Source organism: Lepidochelys olivacea (assembly GCF_965140295.1).
Source record: "Lepidochelys olivacea isolate rLepOli2 genome assembly, chromosome: 10".
Classification (NCBI taxonomy): domain Eukaryota; kingdom Metazoa; phylum Chordata; order Testudines; family Cheloniidae; genus Lepidochelys; species Lepidochelys olivacea.
The window spans coordinates 16,931,712-16,957,752 of NC_140420.1; the positions used below are offsets into that span (position 1 = coordinate 16,931,712).

The following is a 26,041-nucleotide window of genomic DNA, read 5'->3' on the forward strand; positions in this document are numbered from 1 at the left end:
AACGATGGTGTCTATAAATAGAACCGTGAGAAGCCTCAGACTTCTGAGGCTCACTAGTCTGAGCTATTGGGGCAGTCTGATTAGTCTGACTCTACATGCAGTCCATGAGGGCATCTGGAAACGGGAGTGTGTGAGACCTGCAGCTTGACTTCTGGCTATGAATCCAGGTGGTGCATGACGGCCTAGAATGGAGCTTGTACACCCTTCCCAAGAACTCCTGTGTGTAGGAGTTATGTGAAATGGCTAGGGTGTAATTCCAGTGGCTTTCTGCCTTCCCAACAATTTAAATGGCTAACGTGCCCTGCAAGACTTCTCATAACTTCTGAAGTCTCTTCAGAACTACAGCCTGGCCTACTGAATCCTAATAGGCTTCTTTTATACCTGGCACTGGGAACTGCACTCTGAATAACCTGCTGTTCTCAACCGTATCTATCCTCTGCAGCAAGACAACCAGATGCTATATACTGTGGCACTCAAGCTTTCATATGGGCCTCCTGACCAGCGGCTAACTGTAGAATCAAGAATGATCTGTGCACCAGGTAAAACTTCCCCTCTTCACAGAGGAAGCTGGTCCCTCCTCTGACCCGAGAGGGACTTGGACCTTAAAATGTCTCTGGACACTAACAGAGCTATTCTTGCAGGCCCAGCAACCTGTAACTCCACACACATGACTGTTGCCATCCCAGCTTTCCCAGGGATCCTCTCTGCTGTGAGTATAGACAACAGAAACATTCCCATGACCCAACTCCAAGCAAATGGAATTGCTCTGGACACAAGAAGGGGCGTGAAGCTGCACATCAACAAAAGAATCCTGAAGTCCAGAGTAAGCTCCCTACAAACTAGTATCTGACTCCATTTAGGAATGGTCATAATTGTGAGTGAAATGCAAACCAAAGATGCAATAGAAAGGGCTGATCTACAAAATCAGATTTGCTGTCCTACCAGCAGAGTCTGTTCCAAGCCATAGGACTGGACTAGACTGTAGGTATCTGTACCTTCGGCAGCCGTTGTTTGGCTGCCATCTGATTTCTTTTCCCTCAACTCTCACAACCAGCAATGTCCAAATCTTCAGAGTAATGGTCATATAAACCACTAACTTTTTTTCAGGCACTAATCTGATCTCCATTACTGCAATACAAGCCCCCTCTCTATCAGCCCTTTCCAAATGTGTGGGTTTTTAAATACTTCCTTGCTTAACATTCAAGCAATGTTTCCTGACAACAAACTACCCCTTGCTACTGCACTGGACTTGAGCTACTTGTTCTGGACCTTCTCTTGTCTTGGTAACATGACACTAGCTCTGCCATTCTGCAGCTTGGACAGGCAACTTGTCTACTACTCCCACAATACTCCAGGCTGGCAGTTATCCCTGGAATGATCTGTAAGGCTATTGCTCTTCACAAGAAATTAGAATACCCCCATGGATAGAATGAGGAGTTTGGTCTAATATACCTAGATAGAGATGGTATTCCATTTCCTGTAGATTGTGCTGCTTATGTGAGATCTCTGGGTCAGGGATGACTGAGAATAAAACCTAGCCTGCTGTATTCTAACGCTTACAAATGAGTTAAAGTTGTGAGAACCCAGGCTGCTGGACTACTTAGTCTGGCTCTGCAGAGCCAAATACATATACTTAAAGGATTGACTGAGCTTTGGACAAGGTCTAAATATCTCTTTCCTAAAGATGACACTCTAAATCAGTTATGGATGTAAAATTTACAAATTTCTACTTCTAAACCAGCCTACTCAATCTCCTGGAGTAAGAAATAGCTAATCAAAGCAAAATATTTCTGGCTAGATTGGTCCAGTCTAAATGAGTGTCTGATCTTGGGAAAAGGCTACCTTTGGCATTGTCCTCTTACCAGCAAACATAAATAACTAAAATTACCATTACAGACTTCCAGCTGTCTTAAATAACAAATGTTGTGGCCTGCCTCCCTCTCCTCCAGCTGTACAAGGAGAGCTGCTTAGGACTTCAGTCATACATAGCATCTCTAAGGCTAACTTTCAACTTCCATGGAGAAATGGTGTCAATGGTCACTTACCCAGAGTGTCCCTGTGATCAACATGCACCAATAGGTAAGACCACATGTACTTCTGTCAACTCATTCTGTGCTGGTTCAGCTATCCCAGAAGTACTGGCCTACAAATGAGACTTCATCATGCTCAGCATGAAATACTGAAGCTGGCTGTCATCCACCTCCGTACAGGAGAACATGAGTGGACCTCAAACTGCAGCGCACAGCCCAAGATTCATTGGGTGAACATATGGCTAAAGTGTTGATATATTTGATGTAAACTCTTAATAGCTGGCAAGCAAAACTTACAATGTAGGGTGGTTCTCAGCAACTAATGGGCTCCACTATAAAGATGCCAAGTCACACTAATTCAATCTAAAATGGATGCCCCTTTCTAGCTGGTGGGGCGTCTCAGGCCTATGTATCTGATTACATACTTGGATATTCTGGACATCCACTCCTTGGAAGTGGAAGGGAGTCTTCGGTGTCTGATCATCAAAGTGCATTTGTGTTCATTGTAAAACGAACTGCTTTCCTCCTCCTTCTCCCTCCCCTCTTGCATGCCCCCGTCCCCAAGGTGGCAGGTAGGCAGCCCCACATACAACTGAACATCTCATAAGCTTTTCCTATAGTTCCTGGCTCCCCAGCAGCTGCTAGCTCTCTGCTGCAGAAAAGAATTCACCAGCTGTCCCCCAACCTACAGTGCCACTAATCTTGACCTGGAGCCATACCACTTCTCCTGCCTGGCCTGCCCTAAACAACTCCTAATGGAATGTTTCCAGCCTAGTCTCAGGTTTTGGTTCCCCCTCATCTAAGCCATAGAGCACTGCTTGCCAGCAGCTCTGGGTCCTTGAGCCTCCTGGTATGAGCTGTTGCAGGATCCTTGCCCTCCAGGTCATGCTATACAAACTGGAGATACTACAATCCAGTAGGCTCCGGACAACTTCTCCTCCTAGGGTAGTTAGGGCCCCTGTGCACACAGCTCAGAATACTCGAGTCCCTCACTGAACTGAGGCAGGAGCTGCCATAGCCCCATGTCCAGGAGTCCCCTACAGCAACCCATCCCAATTCCTTGAATGTTTCAGCTGCTGTGTGCACTCGGGATGGCTACATGGACTTTGAAGTACAGAGTGACAGGACAAAACCAGCCCTAGACTTGGATACCATCAGGCTAAGAGATCCTACATGCAAACCAGTTTTCAAGTCTCCCTCAAATGACATGGTTCGGTTTCACGTCCCACTGAACAGGTGTGGGACAAGGCAGAGGGTAAGTGTCAGGACAGTGACTGCAAAAGGCGCTCATGTGGCAGGGCAGTCACTAAGACTCCTGTATCCCCTGTAGTTTGAAGGCGAGAGGACAACTTATGAGAACGAAGTGCGTGCCTTGTGGGCAGATCAACCGCCACGCAGGATTTCTAGGGACAGTGAATTCAGGTCAGTCCACAACTCTGCTGGTGACAGCCCATTGCAACACTAAGCAAAGTGACTGACTGCAAATTGCCAGCTAAGCTGATGCTGCGCATTCTGTCTTTCAGGCTGACCGTAGTGTGCACCTACAAAAGTGGTGACGCGTCCCTGAGCGTAAGGATAAGCAGTCTCCCTCCTCCAGTTTCTTCAATAAACCAGGGTCCTCTCTCCTTGATCCTGCTGATCTATCCAGGTAAAGCTTGCATCTAGCCACAAATTGTGTCCAGGGCAGAAATGATTGATTCCTTCCATAGTCAAAGGAGCTCTTCAGTCCCTACTATGCAGAGCAGTAGACCCAGAGACCTTTTGATATCCAGGGGTGGCATGATTCCATCACTACTGGTCTGTGATGTAGACCTGGCAGGCTAGGTTTTAATAGAGCCTCTTGCTATGGGGGAATCCAGTAGGGATGTTGAGTTTAGGAGGCTTTTTCTCTCCCTGTGCAAGGAGTTCAACTAAAGCACTCACTAGCTGTGTCCTTCTATGCACCTACAGTACCAGACTTCTTACTTAGCTGGCTGCTTCATCTCTCTAGATTGAGATTCCTACCTATTGTGAACTGGGCTGTCAACTCTGCCATCCTTGGTTTTTTCAGATGACTCCTACATGCAGCCCTACAGTGACGACCAGTACCCTATTGTGAAATATCTGCGGCAACCAATCTTCTTGGAAGTGCAAGTTCTGAACCGCAATGACCCCAACATCCGACTGGTACTGGATGACTGCTGGGCAACAACCTCGCAAGATCCAAGCTCTCTGCCCCGGTGGAACATTGTTGTGGATGGGTAGGTATATTCCAACTCCTGTAGGAACATAGGTGAGGCTGGTCTGCTCAAGTGTTTCCCTGAAGTGCTATGCAAAGGCTTGTTGGAGCTGTGAGCGCATGTTCCTCACACAGATGTAGGCGCAAAGGGTTGCTGTCTGGCTATGATCTGACCACAAAGTGGAGGTCGCTCTAGCCTTAGGTCAAGCTAGACATTTGAGAGTGCACATGCTCAAGGACTAAAATGTGTAAATGCCAACTGTCACTCTAATGGCTCACAACTGAGTGACTCAACCCCAATGAATTGCTGTCCAAATGCAGGCTTCCAAGCTCTGGCAGATCTCTAGGAAACAGTATTGAGGGTCTCTTGGGTAATGGACTAAATATTAAACTTGAATGTTAATGACGCAAACCTTCCAAGACTCTCTTCTTGCCTGATTTCAACTCTGACCTCTCTGAGAAGCTGCCTTTCTACATGACCTCCTGTAGGTGTGACTATGAACTAGATAACTACAGAACCGCATTTCATCCAGTGGGCCTAGCAGTCAGCTATCCCAACTATCGCCAGAGATTTGAAGTGAAGACCTTTGCCTTTGTAGCGGGTGACAAGGCTCTCACTAGCCTAGTAAGTGCAGTCCCTCTTCCACTAGCTAAAGGCTCGGGCTTCCTGTGCTCCAAATGTCTCTCCCTTATCTTTCCTCCTAGGTGTACTTCCACTGCAGTGCTCTTCTCTGTGACAGACTTCATCCAGACTCCCCTCTGTGTTCAACACAATGTCCTCCCTCAGCCAGAAACAAACGAGGTAGGATTTAATCACTGCTGGCAACTAGAATGTCACGTAAACATGCCGTCCTACCACAGCAGAATAATGTAGGTGTGAAAGGGAACTTGCTAGGTCTTCTAGTCTCCTGCACTCAGCCAGGACTAAGTACTATCTATCCCGCTCTACTTTTCGTTAACAACCACCAGTGACAAATTCTGCAAACCATCTAGGTAACTTTGCTCCAGTGCCTACCTACCCTTGCAGTTAGACATTAGGAGAGAAACCTTTCCTAACCTAAACATCCCTTGCTGTGATTGAAGCCCCTGATTGATCCAGCACTGTTATCAGTGGAAAGACTTCAAGCATGTCAAAGTAAGGTACCGCTCAGTTGTCTTTGCTGGACTAAACCCCCTTTCCACCTTCTTGTAGGCCATGTTTTCTAGACCTTGAAGCATTCCTGTTGATATTCCAGTTAGCTTGCTATGTTTGTGGATTTCCAGACTCCAGTTAGTCAGAATTATGTGTTGACTAATCTCTTGCAGATGTTGTTGTGATGCAAGCAGAGAACTCCGGTGTAGCAAGCTTACCTGGTCCTGTTAGCTTTGTAGCAGATGAATGGCCTTCAACCCAAGGTATGGAACAAATACCCTCTCCTTGACCTAACTGAGGCATGTTGTTGCCAATCCAAGTTATGGCATAATCTGGCCACTGACTTGTGGTTCACCCTTTTTTCCTCCCTACAGAAGAAACTCCCGTGAGAGAAGGAGCATGGACCACTGTAGTAGCAGCAGCAGCTACTGTGGTCCTTGGCCTGATGGTCACTGCACTGGTGTCAGTGGCTCTCTTTAAAAATCTGAAGAGGACAAAAGCTGTAATGGGAAAGTGATATGCTAAATGACCTGTGACAAAATAAACTGCTGGATGCACTAGTTCATGGTAGACTCTCTCTCCTTTATTTCAGAAGTAGCCCCTTCTGAAAATCTAGCTTCTAGTTTCCACCAGAAGCCAGTGAGACTTGGCACCTCTCTAAAGCCCAGACCGACCAACCAGCCAGTCCCATGGTACAAAATGTTAACTCAATAGTAACTGCACTAGCCTGACAACTGTCCTAATTCCATTGTTTAATTGTCGTAAGTACCTATTCTACTATACAGCTGCTCCTTACTGTTCAGTTAATGTAGTAGGGTGAAGGCACTTGTATTGTTGGCAGTATTTAAGAACCCTTATTCTGCAGATACACCAAGGAGAGAGTGAGCCTAATCTCAACCTAACCTACATTCATCATTAAGGTGACAACCCTGGGCCTCGGTCTTTGCGCTAAAGAGCTCCATGTTTCCTCTGATCCTATCCACGACTCAACCAGTAGAAGTCAATGCCCATCAGTACATCAGCAGTAGTAGCAAGGTAGATCCGCAAGAGTCTGCTTACTAGCCCTACATTTTAGGAGATCTTGTGTTCTTATACTAACGGCGCCATGTCTAGCACTAATGAAACTAACCACTCATAGTGCCTATTACAAAAGCAGTTGGACTCACTACACTTGACACTATGGGGCATTTTTGAAGAGACAACTGTATTCTAGAAAATGTTGTGCTGTTTGTCAACCTTCTGCTACTCTTCTAGCTTACCCATGCAGTTGCAGGGCTAGGGTCTCCAGCCACGCGCTGTGTAGCTCAAGTGTCCTGGCATAGTGGTGGTGACTCTGGCAGATACTAGCCACTACACTAGGCTTAAACTTAGGCCAGCAATAGGGCTTTCATAAAGCTGTCCTCCATAGCTGTGGTTTTCTGTGAACACCAGCTCCCAGAGATGCAGCAGGCAAGAACAAACTGTAGTCCTGATTTCCGAATTGGCAATACTTGCCCTACACAAAACCTAGAGCCACGCAGCAGTTGGTGGCCAGTAACTGGACCTAGAAAAGTAGACTTGTCCAAACCAAGACCTTTGCCAGGGTTATTTTGGCAACATCTCTTCTCTGCCATAGTCTCTGACAACTCCATGTGGGCTGAGGTACCTATGCTACATGCAGAAAGTGACACCTGATCAGGAATAGGCAGTTATATGCCAAATGTGGGGGGTGGGAATACTGGATTTGGGCTTGGTTTTTTGGTTTAATTGGCTAGTTTGAGGGTGGGTGTATGGTTTTTTAATTGCCTCTAGGGCAGGGGGAAGAAGAGTCAGGGCTACACAGCATGCCTGCCACAGTTCCAGACTACACACCCAGTGGATCTAATCACATAGTGTTGGGGTTCTTGTTTTGAAATGGGATCAACTTGAGGGTTTTTTTTTAACCCTTTGAAAATCAGGGTGCTTACTTACTGCATAACAGAGCAACTGTGGCACAGTTGCTACCTTTAACTGGAAAATTTAAATGTCCCTACTTACTCTATGACCTACTCTGGCCATAGCATAAAATCAGTGAGGCTACTTCCAAAAAGGCAGGGTAGACAGAGAATAGAGCCATCTTTTTACTAACTACTATCCTTAGATTTAAAATGAACTCTTCATCAGGCTATTTACACCCCCTTCAAGACTGAGTAACTTGCCTGGCTGACAAAAGACTTAGCTGGTTTAAAAAACAACAAAAAAGCAAACTTCCTCACAATTGCGTAATTAACTTGAGGGCCCTCTCCTCTGGGGCTGGACAGTAGCTTAACCCTAGTGTCAGATATCACTATACTAGCACCTCAGGTGACTGTATTCTCCACAGCTGCTGCTTTCCTAGATGTGTGAAATTGCTAGGATCTCTAGTGCCATGGAACTGAACACTGACTACACATTTCCCCCCCTCCCCTCCAAATTCTGTGCTTTCTCTCAAGTTAGAATTTAATGGGATAAATTGTCTGAACTGTGATTTTTTTTTTCTCTGTATGAATAACTAAATATCTCCCTGCTTCCTACTTTCCTTCCCCCACATAATCCTTTAGGATAACTATAGCTATATTAGGATGAGAGCAGTGCCTGTTCCTCTTGCTGTTCGAGGATCTTTTCTTGGAATGACTGAGTATTCCTGTCACCTAACCCTACTCCATTTCTCATGTTTGTATATCAAGGGAAGCTCAAGTAATAGCAGTGAGAAAGCACTGTTAGAGGGCTGCTGGCAGAATCTGAGGGGGCTTCCAGTGCGGATTTCTCCCCCTTCCACTCCCCACAGTACCTCTCTAGGTAAATCACCTTCCTTGCTCTAAGAACTACAGTAGGAGGCCTAGTCCTGTATATAGTTCTCTATATTGCCTACACTGTGCAAGGGGCAGGGGCAGTGAGTTGTTTGGGCCCATGGTGCCCAGGCTCCAGAAAATTCAGGGCCTGGGAGGGCCCAGCTTCACCAATGTTGAGGGCAGGTCTTTCCCCAGGGCCCACCTGCCACCCCTGTGTGCCTCACCTGGAGCATCCCTGCCTGCTATGGGCAGCTGCCCCCTGCAGCTCCATGGTCCGCTCCCTCGCTGGCCACTGCCAGCTACAAGGGAGCGGCACTGGGGGCAATCTGAGGTGGCTGCTGTGCCTCACTGCGGGGGGCTTATCCTGGCTGGACCTCCTGAGCAGCAGCTGTGGAGAGCTTGGATGAGTATTGTGCTGGGGAGAGGCCCTCCTCCCTCCCCAGTACTTGCTGCTGCCAGGGGGGTAGAGGGCTGGGGGGAATTCTCCTCTCTGGCCCGCAGCCCCAGGGCAGCCTGCTTTCTGCATCCCAAACCCCTCATCCTTGGCCCAGCCCTGCACCCTAACCCTCTGTCCCAGGCCAAAGCCTGCACGCAGCACCCAAAGTCTCTCTCATAGTCTGCACCCCTCCTGCACCTAAACTCCCTCCCAGAGCCTTAGGCAGATGCGTGGGGGTGGGACTTGGACCCTTTCTGGGCGCCACCCAAAATTATGCAGAGCTGCTGCCCCTGGCTAGGGGTGCGAAGAGATGCCAGGGAACAAACACAGTTTTCAAAGCTCTGCTATCTCACTTAGCGTATGACTTGAAATAGCATGGTGGAAAGGAGACTAATGCTAGCCTCATATAGCCAAATTTCAATTGCAGTGTATGCATTACACTTGCAAAGAGGACTATTAAACAGATAATGACCAGACCTAGCCCTGCTAGCGGGGATGCTGTGGGTTGGACGCTTGCTCTTGTGGTGGCTGCACGCTCTCAGGCTCTAAGTGGTAGGACCCTTCTTCCCAGTGTCGCCCCTGCCCTGTCGGGGTTATGATCCAAACCTGGCCTGCAGAGCCTCTTGGCTCAGGCGTCTCCCTATGCTGGGCCCGCTGCCCAGGGTCCCCCTCGCTCTCCCCAGCTGCTCACCATACCCATCGACCCTTCCCTCTTTTTAGTACTGAGAGTTAGCAACTAAAACACCCCCACTGAATGTTAATAAGGGGGCAACAGTCCCCTTACATACAGATTAATACTGACGACAACCATTCCTCTACTTCCCCGAGGGTTGGGAGGATTCATTCACATTGGTAACAGTTATGGCAAACTAGATATTGGACAAACTATCCCTCCTCAACAGAACTACCCTGGCAATGAAGATTTCCCGGGCGGGGGCTACTGAGGATAGTTCCCAAGCGTGGGGTGACCTACAAACCCCATGGCTGAGCACAAGGCTGTTTTAGTGGGCAGAAGAGCCCAGCAATGCCAAGTGTTCTCCTTGGTAAGGGGCAAAGGGCTAGGGGAGCTTAAGGCTGCCACACAAAGCATTTGTCTGTTTCTAGCTCCTCAGCTATTTTGCTCCATCTTCTAGCGGAGGGAGAAAGGCGGTGGAAGAGCAGGGTGAAAGGAAAAATGGATACCGAAAGTAATCTTAAAAGTGAAGGGAAACAGAAAATTGTGCAAAGGGGCATAAAATCCCCTTGAAAGAGGAGCTTTGTCCCTAAGCTGCCCCTCCTCACTGATTGCAGCACAGAACAGGGCCAGGTGCAAACCATCAGCCTCAGAGTCAGCTGCTAGCAGGTGTTGAGGAAGCATCCCAGGTGTTTTCCAAGAGCTGCTGGTGTGCTGGGGCTGCAGCCCCTCCTATATAACCCCTGTAGCTGAGTAGGAGGTGAGTTGTTCTGGTGTTTTCATGTGGGTGGCTTGACTCTGAGCCATGAGGTTGCCTGTATTACAGCTAGGCTGGTCCTTTTACAGCATGTGGTAAGTGGGTGGGTTGCGTAGGGTTGTGTATAGGGAGGGTTCTGTTTGCTGTGCTGGCTTCTGAGCATCTTCTCTCTTGTTTGCAGGCTGCTTCTTTTACTTGGTTGCCTTATAGTGCCCTTGACAGCTGGTGTTACTAGTTCCATGGCTCTAGACTTCCCAGGTAACCAGGGCATTCCCCTGATCATGGTGGGGGGCAGGAGTGGACTTGTCTTGAGGCTGATAGGATAGTTTTACTGACCCTGCGGTGACTCTCTTCTCCATTTGCTGGAGTGAGTGGGTTTTAGCATACTAACGGCCTGTATGCTGTCTTCTATCCTGTGTTGCAAGGAGTTGATATCAGACTGCTCACTTCCTCTTGTAGGGACGGTGTCTTGTCACACTGACAAAATGTTGATTGGGTTTCCCAGAGAGCTTGGAAGCAACTTCTGGCAGGTCCATGTAGTTGGTATGTATTGCTGCATGTTTAGCTAGGTTCTCAAGGCAACTTCTAGCAGCATAGCTGACCAGCTTACTCTTTCTAGATGGAAGTGGTGAAGAGATTGTAGACTGTGACTACATGGTGGATCATGAGAGGCTGACTGTAACTGCTCTGTATGTGAACTGCACCAGACTAGAGGTAAAACTGTCCCTCTGCTTTGGGAACATGCTCACTTGACAGAGGCTCCAAAGTGACTCCTCCTAAGTGACCCAACTACAGTGTTGGGTCATGTAACGTACCATCTCTTTCCTGGGAGACTCCTTCTCCTGAGAGCACCCACTGAGGTGGTGCTTCCATGTAATAATGACTAATCAAATGGCTCCCAACAAATCAAATTCCTTCCTTTGAGTAAGGATGCAAATACAGCCATTTTTAAAAACTAACCCTGCCTCTTCTATAGACAGCAACTTCAGCTGAAGCAAATTCTCAACTTGAACATGTGGCCTCTGAGGGTTGGCTCTAATTGCTGATCTGAGGCAACATCTAGTAATGTAAAACTGTGCCACTGTCTTATTCTGACCAATGTGTTCTCTTGCTATAGCATGGCCAACACCAGCTGAGACTAGAGCTGCTGGTGCTCAACAAAACCATTGCAAGGGACAAGAATGTAACCTACAGTATTGGCTGTGATTCTCTTCAAGCAGATGAAGTCGTCCCTACTATTTTTACAGGAGCTACAAACTGTACTAAAGACTTCATGGCAGTAAGTGGGGCAGTTTGACAATCCCTTGGAAAGGGAACCGCTCTCAGCTGTAGAGAGGAGTCTGACACCTCAATGGCCTCTCAGTCAAATCTTGAAGATGTGTCTGTCGACTCTCTTTGGGTGGTGGGAGTAAGGAAATAAGACTGAGTAGCAGGAGGATAGTGGATTTTCCCCTTCCTGATCTCTGGGAAGACTCAGATTAAAGACTAGCCTTCTTATTTGTAAAAACTCTAGCTAGTTACCTTTACCTCCTCCTTTGTGTACTTCTAAGGGCTTCCCTGGCTAGGCTTGGCACAGCTTACTGAATTATGTAGACCCCTCTATTGGCTAATGGTCAGTAGCTGTCAACCTGGGCACAGGTGCCCTAAACTACAGGGGGAGAACAGCATTTGCTGCTTCCCCACCTTGTTCCTCTGAAAACAAGCCAGGCCTCTAGCCACTGCAGCACACTTCCTCAGAAGGCTCCCCGAAAGCTTCCATTCCTCTAATGGGTTAGAGGCTCCTTGTTCCATTCACCATGGAAAGCTTGCTTGGTATCCTCTTCTCTTTGAACAGTGTGCTTTGAAGTCAGCTGCTGTCCCGTTCTCTTTCAGGTTGTGTTTCCAAGACTCCTTCCCAGTTTTGCTGATGAACACATGGTATGAAACGTCGGTCAAAATGGGGGCTGGGTGTGCAAAGTAACATGCCTCTAAAGTAGAACTGCTGCATGTAGAAACTGCCACTTTGGTGATGCTTGCTAAAGTAGCAAACTGGACCCTTCAGTATCTCTCTTGTGTTGGTTAGCCAAGCTGCCACTCACAGCAGTCTTAACACTTCTTAAAGATAAGAACAATAACCCCCTTGCTCGGTAATGGAAAAACCTTATGCTTGACTGACCAGAAGTCTCAAATTGCAGACTACAGAATCTCAGATGGCCTGGATACTGTCCATAGATGATGGAACACGAACACACAGGCTAAGCCTTAGGCAAGCCATGCAGCAAGGGTATACATTCCTAGCTGACAGCAACAACCTAATCTTCCAGGTTTCTTTTGGTGCAACTGGAGTCGCCTCTTACAAGGTAGGTGCACAAGACTGTCTCGAGGCTGAAAGGCAAAACTTGCCATCGGCAAACGATGGTGTCTATAAATAGAACCGTGAGAAGCCTCAGACTTCTGAGGCTCACTAGTCTGAGCTATTGGGGCAGTCTGATTAGTCTGACTCTACATGCAGTCCATGAGGGCATCTGGAAATGGGAGTGTGTGAGAGCTTCAGCTTGACTTCTGGCTATGAATCCAGGTGGTGCATGAGGGCCTAGAATGGAGCTTGTACACCCTTCCCAAAACTCCTGTGTGTAGGAGTTATGTGAAATGGCTAGGGTGTAATTCCAGTGGCTTTCTGCCTTCCCAACAATTTAAATGGCTAACATGCCCTGCAAGACTTCTCATAACTTCTGAAGTCTCTTCAGAACTACAGCCTGGCTTACTGAATCCTAATAGGCTTCTTTTATACCTGGCACTGGGAACTGCACTCTGAATAACCTGCTGTTCTCAACCGTATCTATCCTCTGCAGCAAGACAACCAGATGCTATATACTGTGGCACTCAAGCTTTCATATGGGCCTCCTGACCAGCGGCTAACTGTAGAATCAAGAATGATCTGTGCACCAGGTAAAACTTCCCCTCTTCACAGAGGAAGCTGGTCCCTCCTCTGACCCGAGAGGGACTTGGACCTTAAAATGTCTCTGGACACTAACAGAGCTATTCTTGCAGGCCCAGCAACCTGTAACTCCACACACATGACTGTTGCCATCCCAGCTTTCCCAGGGATCCTCTCTGCTGTGAGTATAGACAACAGAAACATTCCCATGACCCAACTCCAAGCAAATGGAATTGCTCTGGACACAAGAAGGGGCGTGAAGCTGCACATCAACAAAAGAATCCTGAAGTCCAGAGTAAGCTCCCTACAAACTAGTATCTGACTCCAATTAGGAATGGTCATAATTGTGAGTGAAATGCAAACCAAAGATGCAATAGAAAGGGCTGATCTACAAAATCAGATTTGCTGTCCTACCAGCAGAGTCTGTTCCAAGCCATAGGACTGGACTAGACTGTAGGTATCTGTACCTTCAGCAGCTGTCGTTTGGCTGCCATCTGATTCTTTTCCCTCAACTCTCACAACCAGGCAATGTCCAAAGCTTCAGAGTAATGGTCATATAAACCACTAACTTTTTTCAGGCACTAATCTGATCTCATTATTGCAATACAAGCCCCCTCTCTATAGCCCTTTCCAAATGTGTGGGTTTTTTTTAAATACTTCCTTGCTTAACATTCAAGCAATGTTTCCTGACAACAAACTACCCCTTGCTACTGCACTGGACTTGAGCTACTTGTTCTGGACCTTCTCTTGTCTTGGTAACATGACACTAGCTCTGCCATTCTGCAGCCTGGACAGGCAACTTGTCTACTACTCCCACAATACTCCAGGCTGGCAGTTATCCCTGGAATGATCTGTAAGGCTATTGCTCTTCACAAGAAATTAGAATACCCCCATGGATAGAATGAGGAGTTTGGTCTAATATACCTAGATAGAGATGGTATTCAGTTTCCTGTAGATTGTGCTGCTTATGTGAGATCTCTGGGTCAGGGATGACTGAGAATAAAACCTAGCCTGCTGTATTCTAACGCTTACAAATGAGTTAAAGTTGTGAGAACCCAGGCTGCTGGACTACTTAGTCTGGCTCTGCAGAGCCAAATATATATACTTAAAGGATTGACTGAGCTTTGGACAAGGTCTAAATATCTCTTTCCTAAAGATGACACTCTAAATCAGTTATGGATGTAAAATTTACAAATTTCTACTTCTAAACCAGCCTACTCAATCTCCTGGAGTAAGAAATAGCTAATCAAAGCAAAATATTTCTGGCTAGATTGGTCCAGTCTAAATGAGTGTCTGATCTTGGGCAAAAGGCTACCTTTGCCATTGTCCTCTTACCAGCAAACATAAATAACTAAAATTACCATTACAGACTTTCAGCTGTCTTAAATAACAAATGTTGTGGCCGGCCTCCCTCTCTTCCAGCTGTACAAGGAGAGCTGCTTAGGACTTCAGTCATACATAGCATCTCTAAGGCTAACTTTCAACTTCCGTGGAGAAATGGTGTCAATGGTCACTTACCCAGAGTGTCCCTGTGATCAACATGCACCAATAGGTAAGACCACATGTACTTCTGTCAACTCATTCTGTGCTGGTTCAGCTATCCCAGAAGTACTGGCCTACAAATGAGACTTCATCATGCTCAGCATGAAATACTGAAGCTGGCTGTCATCCACCTCCGTACAGGAGAACATGAGTGGACCTCAAACTGCAGCGCACAGCCCAAGATTCATTGGGTGAACATATGGCTAAAGTGTTGATATATTTGATGTAAACTCTTAATAGCTGGCAAGCAAAACTTACAATGTAGGGTGGTTCTCAGCAACTAATGGGCTCCACTATAAAGATGCCAAGTCACACTAATTCAATCTAAAATGGATGCCCCTTCCTAGGTGGTGGGGCGTCTCAGGCCTATGTATCTGATTACATACTTAGATATTCTGGACATCCACTCCTTGGAAGTGGAAGGGAGTCTTTGGTGTCTGATCATCAAAGTGCATTTGTGTTCACTGTAAAATGAACTGCTTTCCTCCTCCTTCTCCCTCCCCTCTTGCATGCCCCCGTCCCCAAGGTGGCAGGTAGGCAGCCCCACATACAACTGAACATCTCATAAGCTTTTCCCATAGTTCCTGGCTCCCCAGCAGCTGCTAGCTCTCTGCTGCAGAAAAGAATTCACCAGCTGTCCCCCAACCTACAGTGCAACTAATCTTGACCTGGAGCCATACCACTTCTCCTGCCTGGCCTGCCCTAAACAACTCCTAATGCAATGTTTCCAGCCTAGTCTCAGGTTTTGGTTCCCCCTCATCTAAGCCATAGAGCACTGCTTGCCAGCAGCTCTGGGTCCTTGAGCCTCCTGGTATGAGCTGTTGCAGGATCCTTGCCCTCCAGGTCATGCAATACAAACTGGAGAAACTACAATCCAGTAGGCTCAGGACAGCTCCTCCTAGGGTAGTTAGGGCCCCTGTGCACACAGCTCAGAATACTCGAGTCCCTCACTGAACTGAGGCAGGAGCTGCCATAGCCCCATGTCCAGGAGTCCCCTACAGCAACCCATCCCAATTCCTTGAATGTTTCAGCTGCTGTGTGCACTCAGGATGGCTACATGGACTTTGAAGTACAGAGTGACAGGACAAAACCAGCCCTAGACTTGGATACCATCAGGCTAAGAGATCCTACATGCAAACCAGTCTTCAAGTCTCCCTCAAATGACATGGTTCGGTTTCACGTCCCACTGAACAGGTGTGGGACAAGGCAGAGGGTAAGTGTCAGGACAGTGTCTGCGAAAGGCGCTCATGTGGCAGGGCAGTCACTAAGACTCCTGTATCCCCTGTAGTTTGAAGGCGAGAGGACAACTTATGAGAACGAAGTGCGTGCCTTGTGGGCAGATCAACCGCCACGCAGGATTTCTAGGGACAGTGAATTCAGGTCAGTCCACAACTCTGCTGGTGACAGCCCATCGCAACACTAAGCAAAGTGACTGACTGCAAATTGCCAGCTAAGCTGATGCTGCGCATTCTGCCTTTCAGGCTGACCGTAGTGTGCACCTACAAAAGTGGTGATGCGTCCCTGAGCGTAAGGATAAGCAGTCTCCCTCCTCCAGTTTCTTCAATAAACCAGGGTCCTCTCTCCTTGATCCTGCTGATCTATCCAGGTAAAGCTTGCATCTAGCTGCAAATTGTGTGCAGGGCAGAAATGAGTGATTCCCTCCATAGTCAAAGGAGCTCTTCAGTCCCTACTGTCCAGAGCAGTAGACCCAGAGACCTTTTGATATCTGGGGGTGGCATGATTCCATCACTGGTGGTCTGTGACGTAGACCTGGCAGGCTAGGTTTTAATAGAGCCTCTTGCTATGGGGGAATCCAGTAGGGATGTTGAGTTTAGGAGGCTTTTTCTCTCCCTGTGCAAGGAGTTCAACTAAAGCACTCACTAGCTGTGTCCTTCTATGCATCTACAGTACCAGACTTCTTACTTAGCTGGCTGCTTCATCTCTCTAGATTGAGATTCCTACCTATTGCGAACTGGGCTGTCAACTCTGCCGTCCTTGGTTTTTTCAGATGACTCCTACATGCAGCCCTACAGTGACGACCAGTACCCTATTGTGAAATATCTGCGGCAACCAATCTTCTTGGAAGTGCAAGTTCTGAACCGCAATGACCCCAACATCCGACTGGTACTGGATGACTGCTGGGCAACAACCTCGCAAGATCCAAGCTCTCTGCCCCGGTGGAACATTGTTGTGGATGGGTAGGTATATTCCAACTCCTGTAGGAACATAGGTGAGGCTGGTCTGGTTTCCCTGAAGTGCTATGCAAAGGCTTGTTGGAGCTGTGAGCGCATGTTCCTCACACAGATGTAGGCGCAAAGGGTTGCGGTCTGGCTATGATCTGACCACAAAGTGGAGGTCGCTCTAGCCTTCGGTCAAGTTAGACATTTGAGAGTGCACATGCTCAAGGACTAAAATGTGTAAATGCCAACTGTCACTCTAATGGCTCACAACTGAGTGACTCAACCCCAATGAATTGCTGTCCAAATGCAGGCTTCCAAGCTCTGGCAGATCTCTAGGAAACAGTATTGAGGGTCTCTTGGGTAATGGACTAAATATTAAACTTGAATGTTAATGACGCAAACCTTCCAAGACTCTCTTCTTGCCTGATTTCAACTCTGACCTCTCTGAGAAGCTGCCTTTCTACATGACCTCCTGTAGGTGTGACTATGAACTAGATAACTACAGAACCGCATTTCATCCAGTGGGCCTAGCAGTCAGCTATCCCAACTATCGCCAGAGATTTGAAGTGAAGACCTTTGCCTTTGTAGCGGGTGACAAGGCTCTCACTAGCCTAGTAAGTGCAGTCCCTCTTCCATTAGCTAAAGGCTCGGGCTTCCTGTGCTCCAAATGTCTCTCCCTTATCTTTCCTCCTAGGTGTACTTCCACTGCAGTGCTCTTCTCTGTGACAGACTTCATCCAGACTCCCCTCTGTGTTCAACACAATGTCCTCCCTCAGCCAGAAACAAACGAGGTAGGATTTAATCACTGCTGGCAACTAGAATGTCACGTAAACATGCCGTCCTACCACAGCAGAATAATGTAGGTGTGTAAGGGAACTTGCTAGGTCTTCTAGTCAGTCTCCTGCACTCAACCAGGACTAAGTACTATCTAGCCCGCTCTACTTTTCGTTAACAACCACCAGTGACCAATTCTGCAAACCATCTAGGTAACTTTTGCTCCAGTGCCTACCTACCCTTGCAGTTAGACATTAGGAGAGAGACCTTTCCTAAACTAAACAGCCCTTGCTGTGATTGAAGCCCCTGATTGATCCAGCACTGTTATCAGTGGAAAGTCTTCAAGCATGTCAAAGTAAGGTACCGCTCAGTTGTCTTTTCTGGACTAAACCCCCTTTCCACCTTCTTGTAGGCCATGTTTTCTAGACCTTGAAGCATTCCTGTTGATATTCCAGTTAGCTTGCTATGTTTGTGGATTTCCAGACTCCAGTTAGTCAGAATTATGTGTTGACTAATCTCTTGCAGATGTTGTTGTGATGCAAGCAGAGAACTCCGGTGTAGCAAGCTTACCTGGTCCTGTTAGCTTTGTAGCAGATGAATGGCCTTCAACCCAAGGTATGGAACAAATACCCTCTCCTTGACCTAACTGAGGCATGTTGTTGCCAATCCAAGTTATGGCATAATCTGGCCACTGACTTGTGGTTCACCCTTTTTTCCTCCCTACAGAAGAAACTCCCGTGAGAGAAGGAGCATGGACCACTGTAGTAGCAGCAGCAGCTACTGTGGTCCTTGGCCTGATGGTCACTGCACTGGTGTCAGTGGCTCTCTTTAAAAATCTGAAGAGGACAAAAGCTGTAATGGGAAAGTGATATGCTAAATGACCTGTGACAAAATAAACTGCTGGATGCACTAGTTCGTGGTAGACTCTCTCTCCTTTATTTCAGAAGTAGCCCCTTCCGAATATCTAGCTTCTAGTTTCCACCAGAAGCCAGTGAGACTTGGCGCCTCTCTAAAGCCCAGACCAACCAACCAGCCAGTCCCATGGTACAAAATGTTAACTCAATAGTAACTGCGCTAGCCTGACAACTGTCCTATTCCATTGTTTAATTGTCGTAAGTACCTATTCTACTATACAGCTGCTCCTTACTGTTCAGTTAATGTAGTAGGGTGAAGGCACTTGTATTGTTGGCAGTATTTTAGAACCCTTATTCTGTAGATACACCAAGGAGAGAGTGAGCCTAATCTCAACCTAACCTACATTCATCATTAAGGTGACAACCCTGGGCCTCGGTCTTTGTGCTAAAGAGCTCCATGTTTCCTCTGATCCTATCCACGACTCAACCAGTAGAAGTCAATGCCCGTCAGTACATCAGCAGTAGCAGCAAGGTAGATCCGCAAGAGTCTGCGTACTAGCCCTACATTTTAGGAGATCTTGTGTTCTTATACCAACAGCGCCATGTCTAGCACTAATGAAACTAACCACTCATAGTGCCTATTACAAAAGCAGTTGGACTCACTACACTTGACACTATGGGGCATTTTTGAAGAGACAACTGTATTCTAGAAAATGTTGTGCTGTTTGTCAACCTTCTGCTACTCTTCTAGCTTACCCACACAGTTGCAGGGCTAGGGTCTCCAGCCACACTCTGTGTAGCTCAAGTGTCCTGGCATAGTGGTGGTGACTCTGGCAGATACTAGGCTTAAACTTAGGCCAGCAATAGGGGTTTCATAAAGCTGTCCTCCATAGCTGTGGTCTTCTGTGAACACCAGCTCCCAAAAGTGCAGCAGGCAAGAACAAACCGTAGTCCTGATTTTCAGAATTGGCAATACTTGCCCTACACAACATAGAGCCACGCAGCAGTTGGTGGCCAGTAACTGGACCTAGAAAAGTAGACTTGTCCAAACCAAGACCTTTGCCAGGGTTATTTTGGCAACATCTCTTCTCTGCCATAGTCTCTGACAACTCCATGTGGGCTGAGGTACCTACACCACATGCAGAAAGTGACAATTGATCAGGAATAAGCAGTTTCATGCCAAACATGTGGGGGTGGGAATGCAGGAGTTGGGCTTGGTTTTTGGCTTAATGGGTGGGTACGTGTTTTTTTTTTTTATTGCCTCCAGGGTAGGGGGAAGCAGAGTTCGGGGTATACAGTATGCCTGCCACAGTTCCAGACTGCACACCAGGTGGATCTAATCACATAGTGTTGGGGTTCTCGTTTTGAAATGGGATTAGCTTGAGGGTGTTTTTTTCACTTTGAAAATCAGGGTGCTTACTTACTGCATAACAGATAGATAGCAACTCTGCCAGAGTTGCTATCTATCTATCTATCTATCTGTCTGTTAACTGGAAAATTTAAATGTCCCTACTTTATGACCTACTCTAGCCATGGCATAAGACCAGTCAGGCTATTTCCAGAAAGGCAGGGTAGACAGAGAATAGAGCCATCTTTTTACTAACTGCTATCCTTAGATTTAAAATAAACGCTTCATCAGGCTATTTACACCCCCTTCAAGGCTGAGTAACTTGCCTGGCTGAGAGAAGACTTAGCTGGTTTAAGAAACAACTGACAAGCAAACTTCCTCACAATTGCGTAATTAACTTGGGGGCCCTCTCCTCTGGGGCTGGACAGTAGCTTAACCCTAGTGTCAGATATCACTATACTAGCACCTCAGGTGACTGTATTCTCCACAGCTGCTGCTTTCCTAGATGTGTGAAATTGCTAGGATCTCTAGTGCTATGGAATTGAACACTGACTACACATCTTCCCCTGTTCCAAAATTCTGGTCTTTCTCTCAAGTTAGAATTTAATGGGATAAATTGTCTGAACGATTTTTTTTTTTTTCCTCTGCATGAATAACTACAAATATCTCCCTGCTTCCTACTTTCCTCCCCCACATAATCCTTTAGGCTAACTATAGCTACCTTCAGATGAGAGCAGTGCTTGTTCCTCTTGCTGTTTGAGGATCTTTTGTAGGAATGACTGAGTATTCCTTTCACCTAACCCTACTCCATTTCTCATGTTTGTATATCAAGGGAAGCTCAAGTAATAGCAGTGAGGAAGCACTGTTAGAGGGGGCTTCCAGTGAGGATTTCTTCCCCTTTCCACCCCACACAGTACCTCTCTAGGTAAATCACCTTCTTTGCTCTAAGAACTACATTAGGAGGCCTAGTCCTGTATATAGTTCTCTATATTGCCTACACTGTGCAAGGGGCAGGGGCAGTGAGTTGTTTGGGCCTATGGTGCCCAGGCTCCAGAAAATTCAGGGCCTGGGAGGGCCCAGCTTCACCAATGTTGAGGGTAGGTCTTTCCCCAGGGCCCACCTGCCACCCCTGTGTGCCTCACCTGGAGCATCCCTGCCTGCTGTGGGCAGCTGCCCCCTGCAGCTCCGTGGTGCGCTCCCTCGCTGGCTGCTGCCAGCTACAAGGGAGCGGCACTGGGGACAATCTGAGGTGGCTGCTGCGCCTGACTGCGGGGGGCTTCTCCTGGCTGGACCTCCTGAGCAGCAGCTGCGGAGGGCTTGGATGAGTATTGTGCTGGGGAGGGGCCCTCCTCCCTCCCTAGTACTTGCTGCTGCCAGGGGGGTAGAGGGCTGGGGGGAATTCTCCTCTCTGGCCCCCAGGCCCAGGGCAGCCTGCTTTCTGCATCCCAAACCCCTCATCCTTGGCCCAGCCCTGCACCCTAACCCTCTGTCCCAGGCCAAAGTCTGTCTCAGAGTCTGCACCCCCCCTGCACCTAAACTCCCTCCCAGAGCCTTAGGCAGGTGTGTGGGGGTGGGACCTGGACCTGTTCTGGGCACCACCCAAAATTATGCAGAGCTGCTGCCCCTGGCTAGGGGTGCAAAGAGATGCCAGGGAGCAAACATAGTTTTCAAAGCTCTGCTATCTCACTTAGCGTATGACTTGAAATAGCATGGTGGAAAGGAGACTAATGCTAGCCTCATATAGCCAAATTTCAATTGCCGTGTATGCATTACACTTGCAGAGAGGACTATTAAACAGATCATGACCAGACCTAGCCCTGCTAGTGCTCTTGGTATATGAAAGTAACCGCCTCTAAAAGCAGCATATCCTCTGCTCCTCTACTGGTGTAGTGACAAACTGAAGAGGATTTAACTATCAATGTTGCATGTGCTCAGCACAGCATTTGATGTGGCATGAGAAAGAGCATGAAACGGTGGGCATCTGTAGTAATGACAACACTTCCAGGTTTTGGTTTGTAGGCAAATACACACACTTTCACATACTTTTGGTTAATCAGAAAACCAGAATGCCTTTTCGGGGTTCTGAAACTGTTCATAGTCACCTTTTCTGAGCCCCTTAGACATAGTCTGCAGTCTCCCAGGGGTCCGTAGACCCCAGGTTGAAAACTGCAGCTCCATCTGATTAATAAGTAGTACAGACACTCTAGGAACCAGCTGTGCAAGTAACCAAGTACCCTCAGTGCCTGATAAAGCCAGTAACTGCTAAGGGGTGGCAGCAAGTTGCAGGACCTGTCCCTTGGTGAAGAACATCATGGGAGCAGCCAGGCACATAATTCATTTCTGCAGGGAAGTGGCCTGGACAATGAATGCATTATTAGCAGGGGAATTAAACTAAGCCTATCTGGACTCATTGGTTTCTGAATAAAAATGAGGCACTAGAAGTTGTGTGTTTTCGAAGCTACTTTTTAGGAAGATGGATATTTGAAGGATTTTTAGAGCAGCATTGTTCCTACCACTGCAATTAAAGGTCTGTTGGCATTTCCTTACCAATCCTTTTTCTTTTTCTTCTTGGGGAACAAATATGACATTCAAAGCTAGGATAGAGAGAGAGGCCCAGATCCTCAAAGGTATTTAGGTGCCTAACTCCCATTTCTTTCAATGGGAATTACCTTTGAGGTTTTGGGCCATCCTACCTTGCGAAAGAGATGCCAGCCTTAACTTTGAATTTTCCTCCACTCTTTGTTTTAGTTTTGGAGCAGAGATCTACCTTGTCCAACTGGTGTTGGAGCTGCTTTATGGAGTTCACTATCAAAATGTGCCTCCATTGTCTTACCTGTTAAATTTTGAAACAAGAACCTTTGTGATTTCTCCCATGCTGCCCCTCACACCTGGGAGGAGCTCCCCATCAACATCACAAATTCACCTCATTGTTCACCTTCAAATCCCTCCTCAAAGTCTCCTTTCCTGTGATGCCTACAAAAGACTTGACAACACGTAGGCCGCTGGAGTGCTGAGACCACTGCCTACCATGCTGAGCAATCCTGTTTCCTAGTTTCCTTGTATTCACCTGTCTGATTGTTTGTGCCCTTCTGTTGTCTCCTGTCTTATACTTAGGCTGTCAGCTTTCTGGGGCAGGAGCTGTCTTTTGGTTCTGTTTGTACAGTGCTTAGCACAATGGGGTCCCGGTCCCTGATGAGGGCTCCAAGGCACGATGGTAATACAAATAAATAATAATTGTGGAACTGGGACTGCATTCAATATTGGTCTAGTGGTCAGCGGAGGTAACTAGGTAACAGGACCCTGGATACCTCTGTGGCTCTGCCACTGACTTGTGGCCCAATCCTTCAAGTAAAGTACCTGAGTTCATGTGCTAGCTCCTCTCTCCGCTTCCTGTGTGACCTGAGCATTAATCACGCTGTAACATAGATCCCTGTCTGTATAAATGGGGATAATAATCCGTCCCTTCTCCCACCCTTCTTCTGTCTTGGCTCGTTAGATTGTGAAGTCTTTGGGGCAGGACTGTCTCTCACTGCATTCAATAGCACCTAGCACAAAGGGGCCCTGATCACGGGAGGATAGAGGAGTGGGGGGCAAAGTGCTACCATAAAGCAAATGCTAATTAAGTCGCTTTGGCCAAATCACTTGATCTCTTTGTGTCTCACTTTTCCCCATCAATAGAATAGGGTTTAACAGTGCGATTCTAGGCCTTTCCATCATACAGATTAATACTGACGACAACCATTCCTCTACTTCCCCGAGGGTTGGGAGGATTCATTCACATTGGTAACAGTTATGGCAAACTAGATATTGGGCAAACTGTCCCTCCTCAACAGAACTACCCTGGCAATGAAGATTTCCCGGGCGGGGGCTACTGAGGATAGTTCCCAAGCGTGGGGTGACCTACAAACCCCATGGCTGAGCACAAAGCTGTTTTAGTGGGCAGAAGAGCCCAGCAATGCCAAGTGTTCTCCTTGGTAAGGGGCAAAGGGCTAGGGGAGCTTAAGGCTGCCACACAAAGCATTTGTTTGTTTCTAGCTCCTCAGCTATTTTGTTCCATCTTCTAGCGGAGGGAGAAAGGCGGTGGAAGAGCAGGGTGAAAGGAAAAATGGATACCGAAAGTAATCTTAAAAGTGAAGGGAAACAGAAAATTGTGCAAAGGGGCATAAAATCCCCTTGAAAGAGGAGCTTTGTCCCTAAGCTGCCCCCTCCTCACTGATTGCAGCACAGAACAGGGCCAGGTGCAAACCATCAGCCTCAGAGTCAGCTGCTAGCAGGTGTTGGGGAAGCATCCCAGGTGTTTTCCAAGAGCTGCTGGTGTGCTGGGGCTGCAGCCCCTCCTATATAACCCCTGTAGCTGAGTAGGAGGTGAGTTGTTCTGGTGTCTTCATGTGGGTGGCTTGACTCTGAGCCATGAGGTTGCCTGTATTACAGCTAGGCTGGTCCTTTTACAGCATGTGGTAAGTGGGTGGGTTGTGTATAGGGAGGGTTCTGTTTGCTGTGCTGGCTTCTGAGCATCTTCTCTCTTGTTTGCAGGCTGCTTCTTTTACTTGGTTGCCTTATAGTGCCCTTGACAGCTGGTGTTACTAGTTCCATGGCTCTAGACTTCCCAGGTAACCAGGGCATTCCCCCTGATCATGGTGGGAGGGGGGGAGGGCAGGAGTGGACTTGTCTTGAGGCTGATAGGATAGTTTTACTGACCCTGGGGTGACTCTCCTCTCCATTTGCTGGAGTGAGTGGGTTTTAGCATACTAACGGCCTGTATGCTGTCTCCTATCCTGTGTTGCAAGGAGTTGATATCAGACTGCTCACTTCCTCTTGTAGGGACGGTGTCTTGTCACACTGACAAAATGTTGATTGGGTTTCCCAGAGAGCTTGGAAGCAACTTCTGGCAGGTCCATGTAGTTGGTATGTATTGCTGCATGTTTAGCTAGGTTCTCAAGGCAACTTCTAGCAGCATAGCTGACCAGCTTACTCTTTCTAGATGGAAGTGGTGAAGAGATTGTAGACTGTGACTACATGGTGGATCATGAGAGGCTGACTGTAACTGCTCTGTATGTGAACTGCACCAGACTAGAGGTAAAACCGTCCCTCTGCTTTGGGAACATGCTCACTTGACAGAGGCTCCAAAGTGACTCCTCCTAAGTGACCCAACTGCAGTGTTGGGTCATGTAATGTACCATTTCTCTTTCCTGGAAGACTCCTTCTCCCCAGAGCACCCACTGAGGTGGTGCTTCCATGTAATAATGACTAATCAAATGGCTCCCAACAAATCAAATTCCTTCCTTTGAGTAACCCTGCCTATTCTATAGACAGCAAATTCTCAACTTGAACATGTGGCCTCTGAGGGTTGGCTCTAATTGCTGATCTGAGGCAACATCTAGTAATGTAAAACTGTGCCACTGTCTTATTCTGACCAATGTGTTCTCTTGCTATAGCATGGCCAACACCAGCTGAGACTAGAGCTGCTGGTGCTCAACAAAACCATTGCAAGGGACAAGAATGTAACCTACAGTATTGGCTGTGATTCTCTTCAAGCAGATGAAGTCGTCCCTACTATTTTTACAGGAGCTACAAACTGTACTAAAGACTTCATGGCAGTAAGTGGGGCAGTTTGACAATCCCTTGGAAAGGGAACTGCTCTCAGCTGTAGAGAGGAGTCTGACACCTCAAAGGCCTCTCGGTCAAATCTTGAAGATGTGTCTGTCGACTCTCTTTGGGTGGTGGGAGTAAGGAAATAAGACTGAGTAGCAGGAGGATAGTGGATTTTCCCCTTCCTGATCTCTGGGAAGACTCAGATTAAAGACTAGCCTTCTTATTTGTAAAAACTCTAGCTAGTTACCTTTACCTCCTCCTTTGTGTACTTCTAAGGGCTTCCCTGGCTAGGCTTGGCACAGCTTACTGAATTATGTAGACCCCTCTATTGGCTAATGGTCAGTAGCTGTCAACCTGGGCACAGGTGCCCTAAACTACAGGGGGAGAACAGCATTTGCTGCTTCCCCACCTTGTTCCTCCAGAAACAAGCCAGGCCTCTAGCCTCTGCAGCACGCTTCCTCAGAAGACTCCCCGAAAGCTTCCATTCCTCTAATGGGTTAGAGGCTCCTTGTTCCATTCACCAAGGAAAGCTTGCTTGGTATCCTCTTCTCTTTGAACAGTGTGCTTTGAAGTCAGCTGCTGTCCCGTTCTCTTTCAGGTTGTGTTTCCAAGACTCCTTCCCAGTTTTGCTGATGAACATATGGTATGAAAAATGGGTCAAAATGGGGGCTGGGTGTGCAAAGTAACATGCCTCTAAAGTAGAACTGCTGCATGTAGAAACTGCCACTTTGGTGATGCTTGCTAAAGTAGCAAACTGGACCCTTCAGTATCTCTCTTGTGTTGGTTAGCCAAGCTGCCA

At 47.4% G+C, this 26,041-nt stretch overlaps 1 protein-coding gene across 1 annotated transcript in view; it reads left to right on the forward strand.

The window, feature by feature from the left end:
* LOC311527379 (uncharacterized protein) overlaps positions 1-26,041 on the forward strand; it is an 87,187-nt gene that overhangs the window by 28,531 nt on the left and 32,615 nt on the right. The window contains exons 33-57 of the mRNA XM_084641298.1: positions 443-539; positions 642-823; positions 1,950-2,079; positions 3,104-3,285; positions 3,361-3,452; positions 3,554-3,678; positions 4,081-4,270; positions 10,217-10,293; positions 10,495-10,578; positions 10,655-10,749; positions 11,153-11,314; positions 11,908-11,952; positions 12,210-12,374; positions 12,867-12,963; positions 13,066-13,247; positions 14,375-14,504; positions 15,526-15,707; positions 15,783-15,874; positions 15,976-16,100; positions 16,503-16,692; positions 24,184-24,260; positions 24,472-24,555; positions 24,632-24,726; positions 25,086-25,247; positions 25,841-25,885. Of these exons, the coding sequence (XP_084497424.1) occupies positions 443-539; positions 642-823; positions 1,950-2,079; positions 3,104-3,285; positions 3,361-3,452; positions 3,554-3,678; positions 4,081-4,270; positions 10,217-10,293; positions 10,495-10,578; positions 10,655-10,749; positions 11,153-11,314; positions 11,908-11,952; positions 12,210-12,374; positions 12,867-12,963; positions 13,066-13,247; positions 14,375-14,504; positions 15,526-15,707; positions 15,783-15,874; positions 15,976-16,100; positions 16,503-16,692; positions 24,184-24,260; positions 24,472-24,555; positions 24,632-24,726; positions 25,086-25,247; positions 25,841-25,885 (3,087 nt within the window). The remainder of the gene's footprint in view (positions 1-442; positions 540-641; positions 824-1,949; positions 2,080-3,103; positions 3,286-3,360; positions 3,453-3,553; positions 3,679-4,080; positions 4,271-10,216; positions 10,294-10,494; positions 10,579-10,654; positions 10,750-11,152; positions 11,315-11,907; positions 11,953-12,209; positions 12,375-12,866; positions 12,964-13,065; positions 13,248-14,374; positions 14,505-15,525; positions 15,708-15,782; positions 15,875-15,975; positions 16,101-16,502; positions 16,693-24,183; positions 24,261-24,471; positions 24,556-24,631; positions 24,727-25,085; positions 25,248-25,840; positions 25,886-26,041) is intronic.